Below are 14,208 nucleotides of genomic sequence, written 5' to 3' on the forward strand. Positions count from 1 at the left end.
CGTGCTCGAAAAATATGTTCGAGTCCCTGCAGCTGCGTGACATGTGGCTGTTTGACAGCCAAAATATGCAGGGATTGCCTAACAAACATCGTTTGCCAATAGATGCTACTGCACAAGCGGCAGCTCCATTTTGTTGGAGAATAAAAAAAAATTGGCTGCAGAAAAATTGCAATGGCGCTTGCACAGTAGCATTGATCGGCAAGCAATAGAGGCTACTGAACATGGGCCCCATTTTGCTGAAGTAATTTTTTTTTTTTTTTTTTCAAAACCAACAATATAGTATGTAAAATAGGGGGCAGGTCACTGAGGGATCACTGACCTGTCATAAGCCACCAGTATGAATATGTAAGTAGAGCACCACAAAGCTCCGCCCACAGCCCCGCCCCAGAGCACCAGAATGTCATTAACTGAAATAAACAACAACCACAAGACGGATTTCATCACCAGATATCATTGTAATCAGTATAACGGCACCGACCTGACACTGTGTGTAGGTTACTGAGCACAATCCTGCTGACAGGTTCCCTTTAAGTGCAATTAAGCAGGTAAAATGTAAATGGCCGTGACATTTGCATCTATTGTTTTGTTTACAGAATGAGTCTAACAATCAAATTTCTCTTGGAACATTTGTGGTCTGAGAGACCAGTCCAAAGGGCAAGTAATCTGAGTATGGTATATCAGGAAAAATAACCCTGTGAGTATAGGCCTGCAGGAGACCCATATGACAAATGACTCCATTGCTAGGTTGCACAGGCCCTGGATTGGTTATTGCCTCCACTCTGTGTATTCCAACTATGGTACTCCAGAGGAGTTGGCCTTTTGGTACATTAAAATATCCCCTTTAAGCATATAGACTCCTTTAAAAATGAGGAGGAGAGGTTTGTACAATAGCACACAGAGTGTATAATTGAAGTGGTATATGTTCCTCCTCCGTATTCTAATATCCTTCTCAAGACAATCATAGGAAAACTTGCTAATTGGCCAGATATACCTCTAATCGTAATGGGGGACTTTAAAGGGAACCTGTCATCAGAGGAAAACACTATTAACCTCCAGATATGGGGTTAATCTGCAAGTTAGTAGTGTTATTATGCTGCCTGGCGCCTGCACGTAGCCCATCACTGGGGAGAAAATGAACTTCATTATTTCCATCCGCATTCCTATTTCAATCACAGGGGTGGCGCCGGTCCAGTCACTGCTCTGAGTATACAGCGCGGCGCCTGTAACCATGGCCCTGACTGACAGCTGAGCCCCAATGTAGAGCGAGTGTCAGTCATTGCCGGGGAGCGGTTACAGCTGCCGCGCTGTATACTCCGAGAGGTGACTGAACCCGCGCCGGCTGTGACTGACAGCTGAGCCCCAACGCAGAGCGAATGTCAGTCATTGCCGGGGAGCGGTTACAGCTGCCGCGCTGTATACTCAAAGGTGACTGAACCCGCACCGGCTGTGACTGACAGCTGAGCCCGAACACAGAGCGAATGTCAGTCATTGCCAGGGAGCGGTTACAGCTGCCGCGCTGTATACTCAGAGAGGTGACTGAACCCGCGCCGGCCCTGACTGACAGCTGAGCCCCAACGCAGAGCGAGTGTCAAGTCATTGCCGGGGAGCGGTTACAGCCGCCGCGCTGTATACTCAGGTGACTGAACCCGCGCCGGCTGTGATTGACGGCAAAGAGGATTGCATTAAATGCGGATGACCTGCTTTTATTTGTTAAAAACTTTAATATCATATTGACTATAAAATGGTCAAAATCTGTTTTACTCCCTTTGGATTACATGGGTACATTGGCTCTGGAGGGCATTTCAGATGTTCCAGTGGTACAGGAATGCAAATACCTGGGCATTCACATCACAAGGAAAACGCAGGACTTTATATTCCTGAATTTCAGCACTTTAGTGACTAAGGCTGCTTTCACACTAGCGTCGGCACGGGGCCGTCGCTATGCTATGCTTCCGCTGCCCCATTGTAAGGTGTGGGGAGGAGGTGGCAGAGTTTAGGCCGCGCATGCGCAGTCAAAAACGGCGGACACGACGTGCAAAAAAAATTACATGTAATTTTTTTTGTGCCGACGGTCTGCCAAAACACGACGCAACCGTCGCACGACGGTTGCGACGTGTGGCCATATGTTTCAATGCGTTGCTAATGTTAGTCTATGGGGAAAAAACGCATCCCGTAGACAACTTTGCAGGATGTGTTTTTTCTCCTGAACGACGCATGGCAACGTACAGCCAACAACGCTATTGTGAAAGTAGCCTAAGGCTACTTTCACACTAGTCTGTCGGTACGGGCCGTCGCAAACCGTCGACCGACGGACAGTGTGTTAATTATAAACAACGAGGGCAGCGGATGCAGTTTTTCAACACATCCGCTGCCCCATTGTAAGGTCCGGGGAGGAGGGGGCTGAGTTCCGGCCGTGCATGCGCGGTTGAAAATGGCGGACACGACGCACAAAAAAACGTTACATGTAACCTTTTTTTGTGCCGACAGTCCGCCGAAACACGACGCAACCGTCGCACGACGGTTGCGACGTGTGGCACTCCGTCTATGGAGAAAAAACGCATCCTGTGGGCAACTTTGCAGGATGCGTTTTTTCTACATAACGACGCATTGCGACGTGCGTCGTACGACGCTAGTGTGAAAGTAGCCTTAGCTGAAGAGCAAAGTTAATGCTGGGGGGGAAACGTCCACTAATTAAGATGTGCCTTGTACCTTGCGTTCTATACGTTCTCCATCATTCTCCCATGTGGATTCCCAAATATTGATTTTGAAAAATGCACAATATTTTCAGGGACTTGGTTTGGAAGAAGAGCATTCCTAGAATTTTTAATTTGGAAAAGCTTCAATTACCAAAAGATCAGGGAGGATTACCGCTGCCACATATGTGGGGCTATTTCCGAGCCTCCCTATTTCAACGCTTTAGGGGGTGAGTCCCGGAGGGGCCGCATGAAGCCGGGACAGCAGTGCTAAAACACATGGGGGGGAGGAAATTTGCTACTGGCACTTCTGGAACCCCTTAAAGTAAGGAGTCATCTTGAACAATCCTTAAATTTATGTCTTAATAGTAGACGTAATACTTATGTTCTGGTCCTGTCCCCAACTGGCTGAATTATGGGAACCTGTCGGAGATTTAGTCTCAGAAGAGTTTGGCCTCCAAGTTCCTCTTAATCCCAAGACATGTATTCTGGGCCTTGTTGGAGACGAGGTAGGTTCGGCACCAACTGACTATTGCCAAAATACTCTACCATGTCAGGAAGTCTATCGCTAAGCATTGGTTGGCGAAGGATCCCCCGTCAGTAGACAAAATGACCTGGTTTTTCAGTCACACACAAAGCTGATGGAAAAAAAGATATCTATTAAAAGGAAAGAAATGGCTAAATGTGTAATTCTCAATGTACTAATACTTACCGTAATTGATTCCATGTTTTGATGTGCACCAGAAAGGGAGGGGAAGTTTGTTGGGGCTGTGGTTTGGGTGGAGGGAGGCAGGTGGATGGGTTAAACTTGTGCCAATTATATATGGACAAGATGTATAATGATCGTATTTTCTCCAAATGCTTGTTGCTGCTCTTGATGAATGTTTAAATAAATGTTTCTTGATAAAAAATAGAAAAAAAACCTCGTAAACTTTTAGGGGTACTTGAGTGTTCAAACTTTTAAAGTTCCAGACACCACTATCTTGGCTTTAATGTCTTCTATAAATGCAGTTCAGAGTCATATTTTATTAATGGCGTATTGTGGCTTCACGTGTATTCCATGTATGATAATGTGAATCGTTTAGAAGAGGCTTCATCCGGCAGTGGATGCCCAGGAAAGGCAGTGTACAGTGGTCTTCAGTGCATACGTGCCTGAACCTTATGCCCAGCACAGACATGGGGTCCTCACTGCTCTGTGTATGAGGGCTTCTGCATTACATATGTTATCATAGCTTCTAGATGAGCAGCCATGAACAAGTAAAGCGACCAAATATTAGATACAAGTCAATAGTGTACTGTGCAATTGACAATATATGGGCTGAGGAGAACTACAATGCACATCGTCGTTTGCTTCGTTATAACACGTTGCATTCATCCTTTTTCAGAAGTCCTCTGCTGTTGGATGGACCTTATGATGAAACCTTCTTTGAGAGGCTAAAGGATCTGTCTCTGGAAGATGATGGTAGTGTGGAGTACGCAGTAACTAAGGTAAGAGACCACGCTTCCTGCTATATATTCCTTATGTTAAATGGGTTTTCTGACTTTGGTCACTGGGGGTAAAGTTCATAAAGTAATGAAAAACACAATACGTACCTGATAAAATCCACTGACTTTGCTGCCTCTGGCGGTCTGCTCTGCGGCAACAACACTTCTGATTATCCCCGTGAGTCCACAGGTATTTTAGGTCACTACCAATCACTAGCCACGATTGAGTCTTGTGCACAGAAGTACTGCCAACCCCAGATGAAGCGATAAATGCGAAACGTGCACTGGGCGACAATAACTACTTCTACATGAGGGCCTCTTGCTGTCAAATCCAACAATTTTAGACAAAACATCTCAGCACACAACAATTTCATCCGGGTGCACAGCAGCCAGAGCAGACGTAAAAGCGTAAATCGTAGAAATGCCGGCATTCTGTCATCCTACAAAGAATTCTTTCAAGGAGGACAGAGTGACTGCTTTTCTTCGATACATGCTCTTGTGGTAGTGTAATTTTTATATTGGTTGATGTCCGGCCTCTGTGTTGTGCTATGGACACCCATGTGAGTGCCATTACTGTTATGTGATTTGTGCTATTTAGATACCAGCCGCTTACTATTCCTTTTCTACTTTCCCCAATGCTGGGCGCCTCTATTCTCTCATTTTGTTCTAGTCTCTTTCTGATATCACCTTTTATGTGTTTAATGTATTTTTCTATCTTACCTTCTGCTGTCAAAAAAATCTGCGATTTCTGGGCTGAGAAGAAAAGTCTGCAGTCAGGCTAACTGCAGACTGCCCAATTGTGAAAGTGTGTGATGAGCTCAGTGTCAGGATTCCCCATGTGCAGTCACGTGACCCCCAAGTACACGATTTATATAGTTGTGGTCACATGCCAAATAGGTTTCTCATAAAATATTGAGAGAAATAAAAGGGGAGTCTAATCAGCACAACTGCAATTCTACAAATATCATACTTGAGGGTCACACAGCGGCCCACTCACATGGGGAATCATGACATTGTGCTCATTGCACATTGTCACACTTTCAGCAGTCTGCAGTTACACAGATTGACTGTAGACTTCTCATCCTGGAAAATCCTTTTAATAAAATCTTAGTCTTATTGCAATAAGTCTTGAACTTATCCCCTGATTTGGTGCTAGTATCGGCGTGCGATACTTTGTGCTTTTGTTTGATGACCGAGCTAAGTTGATAAGATAACATAACAACTTCTGTTAAATTAAGGCTACTTTCACACTAGCGTCGTTCGACGCACGTCGCAATGCGTCGTTTTGGAGAAAAAACGCATTTTGCAAAGTTGCTCGCAGGATGTGTTTTTCTCCATAGACTTTCATTAGCGACGGATTGCCACACGTCGTATTCGTCGTGCAACGGTTGCGTCGTGTTTTGGCGGACCGTCTGCACAAAAAAAGTTACATGTAACGTTTTTTTGTGCGTCGAGTCCGCCATTTTCGACTGCGCATGTGCGGCCGAAACTCCGCCACCTCCTCCCCGGAACTCACAATGGGCAGCGGATGTGTTGTAAAACTGCATCCGGTGCCCAAGTTGTGCTACATTAACACACTGTCCGTCGGGCCGACGGTTTGCGACAGCCCATACCGACGGGCTAGTGTGAAAGTAGCCTAAGCTAAATTCAGGACACATTCCCTTTAAGTATGTAGATTGTAAGAAATGTTTTAATGGCGTAGCTATTTATTTTTTTATTTCTAAAATGCTCCTTAGAGGCGTCCCACTTGGAGACGTGTGTGTCCTTTAGAGAGAGCACAGCAGGGTGTGAGCACTTTATGGCCACTTTATGGATGTCTTCCTATTTTCAGATTCAGCAATACCGAGTAGCAATGACGGCCAAGGATTGTTCCATAATGATTGCCCTTTCCCCCACTGTTCAGGAGGAATGGTAAGTTCATATAGTTAGGCATTAACTTCTCTGCCGCGGTCACAGATAATTACAGGGCCACTGACTGTAAACACGATATTTGGCAATAGCACAATGGTTATGGATATGACCACTAGATGTAGACATGACCCGGCCAGATTGGTACCAGTCACTAGATAATCCATTATTCGGGGTACGAGGATGTACCAGTGAAGATAGCTCATCCGCACTGACCGTAGTAGAAATGTACCAGATTATTAGCGGAGCTGCATAGTTAGGGGATTGTCTAGTAAAGTAATGCAGAGTTGGATAGTCGATAGCTACTATAGGAAGGCTTCCATTTCATCCAAATTAAAGGGGTCGTTCACTACTGGAAAGCACCCTGCTTAATCACTTCAAGGCCCCGCAGAAAACAAGAACAATCTATCATCTCCTCCCACGGCGGCACTTTTCCAACAATCTAATACACTGCAAAACCATTGCAGTGTATTAGATGAGTGATCAGACAATACTATAGTTTATGTCCCTTCCTAGGACAAGATTAAAAAGTAAAAACTTAAAAATAGTTTTTAAAAATATTTTTAAAAAATCACAATGAAGAGCAAAGAAATGAAGAAAAAAAATTATACCAATAAATACACTTAATGTAAAATAAAAAATAAACAAAGTACACATTTGGTATCTCTGCATCCGATAACTCTCCCATTAGTTAACCCTTTCGGTGAACACACACAAAACAAAGTACAAAACATAGCTTTTTCATGATACCGCCGAACAAAAAGTGGAATAAAACGCAGTCACATGTAAATAAAAAATGGTACAGCTGAAAACATCATCTTGTCCCACAAAACACAATCTGCCATACAGCTCCATCAGTGGAGAAATAAAAAAAACTATAGTTCTCAAAATATTGCAGTGCAAAAAATTTAAAATGAGACATAAACCTGGTATTGCTGTAATCACACTGGCCTGAAGAATAAAGCCGTCTAATCACTTATACCGCACGTGGAATGGCGTAAAAAATAAAACCAATTCTTCACCTGCTGTTGATTTGTTAACTCTGCTTTCCAAAGATCGCAGTAAGGCTCGGCTCACATTTATCCTGCACTCTGGGCTGAGCACTTACACCGGGGTTTCTGTGTAAATATCTGAAATACGTGATTCAGACGGAACCCACGGCGGAAGATTTCCTATATGGAGGCACTTTGGACACTGTCTGGCCTATCATCCGGCGCTGTCCATCTTTTTAGGTGTGCATAAAAGCGTGGTCGGCCACAGTTTTGTGTACATCTGAAGAGAAGGACACAGCTGAACAGAGGCCAGGTGGACTCCAGAGTAACTCTGCTGCCTCATGATAGTGATTGGATTCCTCACATCATTTGCAGATTCAGATGGAAATCCTAATGTAAGTGCTCTGTGTAGAGCACTAGGTAAATGTGATCCAAAATAATCCCAGTAAAAGCTTCAATTCGGTCCATAAAAAAAGCAAGTCCCCACTCAGGTCCATTGTCTGTTAACAGAAATATAGGGGGCTTAATGTTACTAGGAAACACACAGGCTCTGGAAAAGCTAAATGGTTCCTCACCATCAAAAGAAATCCAGCGAATTATGCACTCCCAAATCCAAATGTCCCCTCCTTTCTGAGCCCCACAGGGTGCCTTAATCTCATTCAGCGTCCACATGATTGGCATTTCTGTATCTATGAGAGCCCCCTTAATATACGGGGTGCATGGCTCCAGAATCGTGATCTGGGCATAACTTACTGGGCACTAGAATGCCAGATTTTCAATTTTCACAACATCTATTGCTGTTTATTTCTGGAAAACACCCATGGAGTCAAAATCATCACTACACCTGTAGATAAATTACCAGATGGGTGTAATTTCCAAAATGAGGTCACTTGAGGGGGTATTCTGCTTTTCTAGCACTTAAGGGCTCTATATATGGAGTCCGCAAACTATTCTAGGAAAATCTGCACTCCAGGAGTCAAATAGCGCTCTATCCCTCCAGGGTCTCACTGTGTGGGGCTAAAGCAAAATTTTTGTGGGAAAAATTTCACTGCTTTCAAAAATGTTGCTCCTTCCTTTCAGAGCTCAGCAGTGCACCCAGACAGTAGTTTCCCACCACACATGGGATATTGGCATACTCTATAAAAAAAAATAAAAAAAAATTGAACAACAAAGTTTAGGGTCCTTTTCTCCAGTATTTTCTCACCACAAATGTGGTCACTTGTGAGGGGTTTCCACTATTTAGGCACATCCGGGGGCTCTGCAAATTTAACATAGTGTCCCCTATATATTACAGTCAATTTTGTGCTTCAAAAGTCAAACAGTGCTCCTCTTCTTCCGAACCCTGATGTGTTCCCAAATAATAGTTTTCCCTCCACATATGGGGCATCGGTGTATTCAGGACAATTTGCACAGCAAATGTTGGGGTCCATTTTTCTCCTGTTAAACTTGTGAAAATGAAAAGTTTGGGGCTAAAGAAACATTTTTCTGGGAAAAGGTTTTTTTTTTTTGCATTTTTATGGCTCAACATTATCAAATTCTGCGAAGCATCTGTGGGTTCAAGGTGCTCACCGCACCTCTTAATAAATTCCTAGTTTCCAAAATGGGGTCACTTATGGAGGGTTTCCACTGTTTAGGCACATGAGGGGCTCTGCAAATGCAACATGGCATCCACTGTTTTTTTTCAGCCAATTTTGTGCTTCAAAAGTCAAATGATGCTCCTTCCAAGCCCTGCAATGCGCCCAAACAGTAGTTTTCGCCCAAATATGGGGTATCTGCGTACTCAGGAGAAATTGCACAACAAATATTGGTGTCCATTTTCTTTTGTTTTCCTTGTAAATATGATAAATTTGGGGTTAAAACATTTGTTGTAAAATTTAGTATTACGGTATCAAACATTGAAGTTTATAGTGTACAGTACCGTGTTGAAGATGGTTGATGCATGATTAGTATTGAAGGGACATCGGTCACCCCTTTAACAAAAATTAAACCACTAAACCTCTATAAAAATCCTACTTGTGGTATAGATTTTAGTGGTTTAGTCAGGCAAAACTATTTCATTTGAAATCGAGGGTTCTTTGGTGCTCCCTTGGTGTGGCCAAGAGCTCAGTGCATCATCATATCCTTTCAATTTGTCTTATGAGCACTTTGTGATAAGTTGGTTGACAGCACACAAAGCTGAACTCTGCTCAGCACCTCCGCACAGGGTCTGCAGCTGCACTTACATAGTGTCATTGCCAGCTCTCTTTGGCTCCTGTCTGCGGCTACTGCTCGGTACTATACTGGAGCCGGTAATGACACTGTGAGCATGGCTGGACTGCTGCAGTGTTCGTGCTGAAGAGCAGAGCCACTGATTGACAGCAGGAAAGTGAATGCTGCCTCAACGCAATCAAGATGACAAAATGCTTCGTATGCAAATTGAAGGGCAGCATAATTGTGCACCGAGCCATTGGCCACACCAAGGGTGCACTGAAGGCCCTTCATTTGCATATAAAATATTTTTGCATACATAATTTTTCTTGCATGTAAACCACTTATATCTATCCTACAGATATATAAGTATGTAGGGGCTTAGTCACTATAAAAATCACAAGTAGCATTTTTGGGGTGACACACTCCCTCCAAGTCTTCAGTCCTCTCATTTCCTTGCGTCACATCAATCTGTGTTCTCTTGTTTTCAGTTTTGATTCAAGACCCTTAATAAAAGCCTCAAGATCCAGTTTTATGTATTCAGTTTCCATCCTGGATTTGGACTTAAAGCCCTATGAGAACATCCCCCACCAGTACAAGCGGGACAGTAAGATTGTTAACCATTACCTAAAAAGCCTTCAGAGCCGGGAGGAGCCGAGCACCTCGCTCATCTTTCCAGAAAGAGAAGACTGCACCCTGCTCCTGCACCAAGTATAGTGCTGAGATGTGGTTTTTAGTAGCGGAGAATGCCGTCACTTTATCTCGCTGATCCAGCATGCCGGGCGCTACACTTTCCTATATTGCAGAGGCCAAACTTACTCATTTTGACAATTTTTTTTAATTTTTGAGAACCGGGAAAGACTCGCTCGATGGGGTGAACTGTAGATGAAGCCTTTGCTCCTCTTGCTGGTTTGATACATGAAGATAGACTACAAAACATTTGTAATATAAATTTGTAAGATTACCGAGCCTTTATATACCGGGGAGACGAGCTGCCGGTAATTAGATGAATCCTGGTCCTTTGCATTCATTCTGCTGCTTTCATATAGAGTGCCTAAGGAGAGGTCCGGGCAAACCTCTAACTGAGCCTTCTACAAAGGCCTGTATCAGGGTAAGGCCGTGTATGCATCTACGTACAGGCTGTGGTTTTATAGAACGTGCAATGCAAACCACATCCGAAGCCATTATTGTCTCCACGTCCTGTTCACAGATGGTCTTCTGCATCCATAAACCTCGCCCATTGTTCTTTTGCTCTATTTAAGTGTTGTGTACTTCTACCTTCACCAGGAAAGACGTCTGGAAAGTCACTCTGCTGTGGTGCAGCCCGAGTTTCGCTTATGTCAATGCAAACTGTGCCCAAACCTTGAATTTAATGTGGGAATAATGAATTTGCACCGTGTCCCATGTTCTCTGTGATGTCGGTGCAGCAGTGAGCCCGATATTGGTTGCTAATTCCGTATACCTCTGAAATGTAACATCATGTCCTCATTCTTGCATGATAACGTATGTCTAGATTTTGGAGCTTACTGCTTTTCCATGAATTTATTTTTGTAGGCCCTTAAAAGTTGTGATGGGGTCTCCTGCCTAAGACACCACTGATGGCTCCAAACCCTGCTGAGAATGGTGCAGTTCCGGAGGTAGAAGCTCTTCATGCACAGAGCAGTGTACGGAGCCAGTTTCTATGGAGCCATACACTGCTCTGCGTATTCTAAGCCGTGTTTTCAATGATCATTCTGAATTTTGTTCCTTAAACCCATACTGGTCTTCAGGATATTTAAGGGCCTACAAAATATAAAAGACAACAAAGTTTAGTTACACTTTAAAGTAACCATCACATACTTCTGTACTATATTCTGCCACCCCCACTTAGGTGCTAATTTTATTTCAAGACTTGAACTTTTAGCTCAATGATTCAAATATTAAAGGGTTTGTTCAGCATGGAACTTTTTTTCTCCTTATTCTGGACACCCCTTTACATAGCAAACATCTGGCAACAGATTCCATTTAATCTGAGAGCAGCATTACGTCGCAGCTGAGACCCTGATTCCAGCGATGCATCACTTACTGGGCCCCTTGCTGTCTTTTTGCTATAATCAGTTTTTTCTGCTGCGGATCTAGCAGTGCTCTGAATGCGGAGCTGTGTATAACCCCGCCCACACCACTGATTGGCAGCTTTGTTTACACTGATTGGCAGAAAGCTGCTGTGGGGGCGGGGTTATACAGCACAGTTGACTAGTAGGCATGAGACACCTAGTCCTGTAGTGTTAATTTCCTGCTGATAAAACACTGATTTTTAATTGAAACAGCAGCACACAGCCCAGTAAGAGACACATCGCTGGAATCGGGCTCTGTGCCCCTACATCATGCTGCTTTCAGATTCCATAGTAAATACCTGCTGACAGATTCTCTTTAATGCCTGAGGACTGCTCATGTCAGATCACTGGTGCATGTGTAGCTCTGCCTTCCTCATTCACTGCTTTGTCTACTCGTTAGGCTTCAGGATTACACATTAATCCTGCTTTCACGGCATAGTTCACACAGCTGCACTATTCTGTATCTGGAAATAAAGAACCACTAATACCTGGAAGTGTGAAGTAAGTAAAGTTCACTATGTGACTGGTAACTGTTCTAAGCCTACAATGCCCAGGAACCTCTGACGTTTACGGCAAGGTTTAGGCTATGTGCACACGTTGCAGATTTGACTGTGGAATTTTCTGTGCAGATTCTGAATTTCTTGGTCAGAATCTGCGCCTTTTTTTGGTATGTGCACACGTTGCAGATTTTTTTGCGGATTTCTTCCTTTTTTTACCCCTGTGGATTTCTATTATGGAATGGGTGCAGAAACGCAGCAGATCTGCAAAAATAATTGACATGGTCCTTTTTTGAATCTGCTGTGTTTTCTGTGCAGATTTTTCCGCACCATTAGCACAGCATTTTTTTTTTGCCATTGATTTGCATTGTACTGCAAATCACTTGCAGATCTGCGGCGTGTGCACATAGCTTTGAAGTGAACTTTCCGCAAGCGATATATTGCTAAACCTCATAATGATGCCTAAATTTTGCTAACCTGCCAAACAATAACTAAACTAAATAGAGCGTAGTTTTCTAAAAATGTAATCTTGACGTGCAGCCATAGTAGGCTCTTAGACACTAATGAGTTTGGTTACTACAAATTTCAATAACAATTCCAAACATCTTTAAAGTAAATGGACAACATTTAGTGTTTTATCCCAAGTCTAACTTATGCCTTACTACTTAAATGCCCAATTTCATGATTTAGGGGGTTGTCTGCCTTTTGGGAACTGATTTATACATACATACATTTTTTTTTTTTTTACTTAAACGCATTAAATTGGGTTTAATATTAATTTGGGGAAATGGGTTTTCTGAAAAACGTTGCCCTGATTGCCTTCTATAGCCTCTGTATACCACTGTCTATTGCTGGCTGCGGAATGAGTTCACTGAGAATCAGTCCGCCTCCATGATTGCCTGAAGGGTATTTTCTGTTTGCTCTGTCATTTTCTGAGCTCTTCTCTGCTGGTTTATGATCACAGACCCCCATCAAAGTTGAATGTTCAGGGAAACAGAGCCGGAAAAAAAGTCAAACTGGGCACAATTTTTAAGGAAATCCAATTGCAGTATTGAGTTTTAGCAAGCACTTAAAATGTGATTTGATCTGAAGGTAGTCACCCCCAAACAAACTAATGCCACAATTACACCTGCCTGATGGTGCTGACATTTATGCTTGTATGTAGGGCTAGGAGATGGGGATTACCGCCCTTCCTTGTGTATCTTCCTGGAGAGGGGGGTTTATGTATTCCCCCAAAACTGTCATCCTGTAGCATAAACCTTGAACTAGAGCTACAGTTTAAGTAATGGCCTTAGGTAGGGGGCAATGATGTGACTATAGGGCAGGAGAGGAGCCGGATTTTGCAGTCTGCTTCCTGCCCTTTATTTGGATTTTTCTGCCTGCAGACATTGATCTGGTAAGTGACGGTGTATTAGGGATCGAAACATGGTGAACTTTACTTCTGTATCTGTACACTGAAGGTACTTTTTAACTTTTTTTGTGATCGGTGCTCATGATGTTTTGTAGGGTCACAAATATGAGATATTTACTGCACGCTGCTACTATGTTTTAATTTTTTTTTATTATGCAAAAAAAATGGATTATTACTAATATCTGTAAATTCTGTTCACTGCATAGACCCCCCCCCTTGTATAATTAGGCACTAAACCTCATTCACATAAGGCACACATTAATGTCTCGGGAATGAAAATGTGGCCATCTACATCACAGAAATTTCTGTAATGTAGATAGTGGTTATATAGCATTCATGCAATGCATGGCCGAAGATATGAGGACATATTTGGAATTTGGTGGAGGTGATGGTTTAGCAGTAGGGATGAGCAGACACGTTGAAGTTTGGGTTCTGGCACCAGAGCTGTATCCAATTTTGAACCCGAACCTTAAAGAAATCAATAGGGATGTCTGTCTGTCTCTGGGTCTCTGTGTGTGTCTTTCTTAACACCATCAAACACATTAACATTTCTCTTGAATCTCCTCCTCAACAAGTGATGAACATGTAGGCCCCAGCTACCGTTATGGATCTCAGAAAATTGATACACACACACACACACACACACACACACACACACACACACACACACACACACACACACACACACACACACACACACCCACACACCCACCCACACACACCCCTCTGGCAAAAATTAAGAGACCACTGCACAGTTTTATATAAATCAGCTTCTCTACATGCCTGACAGCCATTCCATACCAGTGTCAGTTGAATTCCAATCAAGGTACACCTCATTCTACTGAATATGCTTCTGATTAGGTCACCTCAACCAATTATTATTCAACAAAGGAAAATATAAAAAACCCTGCTGTGGTGTTCACAATCCTCTTGCAGTAGGAC

The 14,208-nt window shown here is 43.2% G+C and overlaps 1 protein-coding gene across 2 annotated transcripts in view; it reads left to right on the forward strand.

Annotated features, from left to right (window-relative positions):
• Positions 1-11,203, forward strand: part of IPPK (inositol-pentakisphosphate 2-kinase) — a 93,219-nt gene extending 82,016 nt beyond the window's left edge. For both annotated transcript variants that reach the window (XM_077276599.1, XM_077276600.1), the window contains exons 11-13: positions 4,079-4,181; positions 6,010-6,089; positions 9,757-11,203. In XM_077276599.1, coding sequence (XP_077132714.1) covers positions 4,079-4,181; positions 6,010-6,089; positions 9,757-9,982 — 409 coding nt within the window. In that variant the 3' untranslated portion in view covers positions 9,983-11,203. The remainder of the gene's footprint in view (positions 1-4,078; positions 4,182-6,009; positions 6,090-9,756) is intronic.
• Positions 11,204-14,208: the final 3,005 nt, after the last annotated feature.

The sequence above is a fragment of the Ranitomeya variabilis genome, chromosome 8 (assembly GCF_051348905.1).
Source record: "Ranitomeya variabilis isolate aRanVar5 chromosome 8, aRanVar5.hap1, whole genome shotgun sequence".
Taxonomy (NCBI): domain Eukaryota; kingdom Metazoa; phylum Chordata; class Amphibia; order Anura; family Dendrobatidae; genus Ranitomeya; species Ranitomeya variabilis.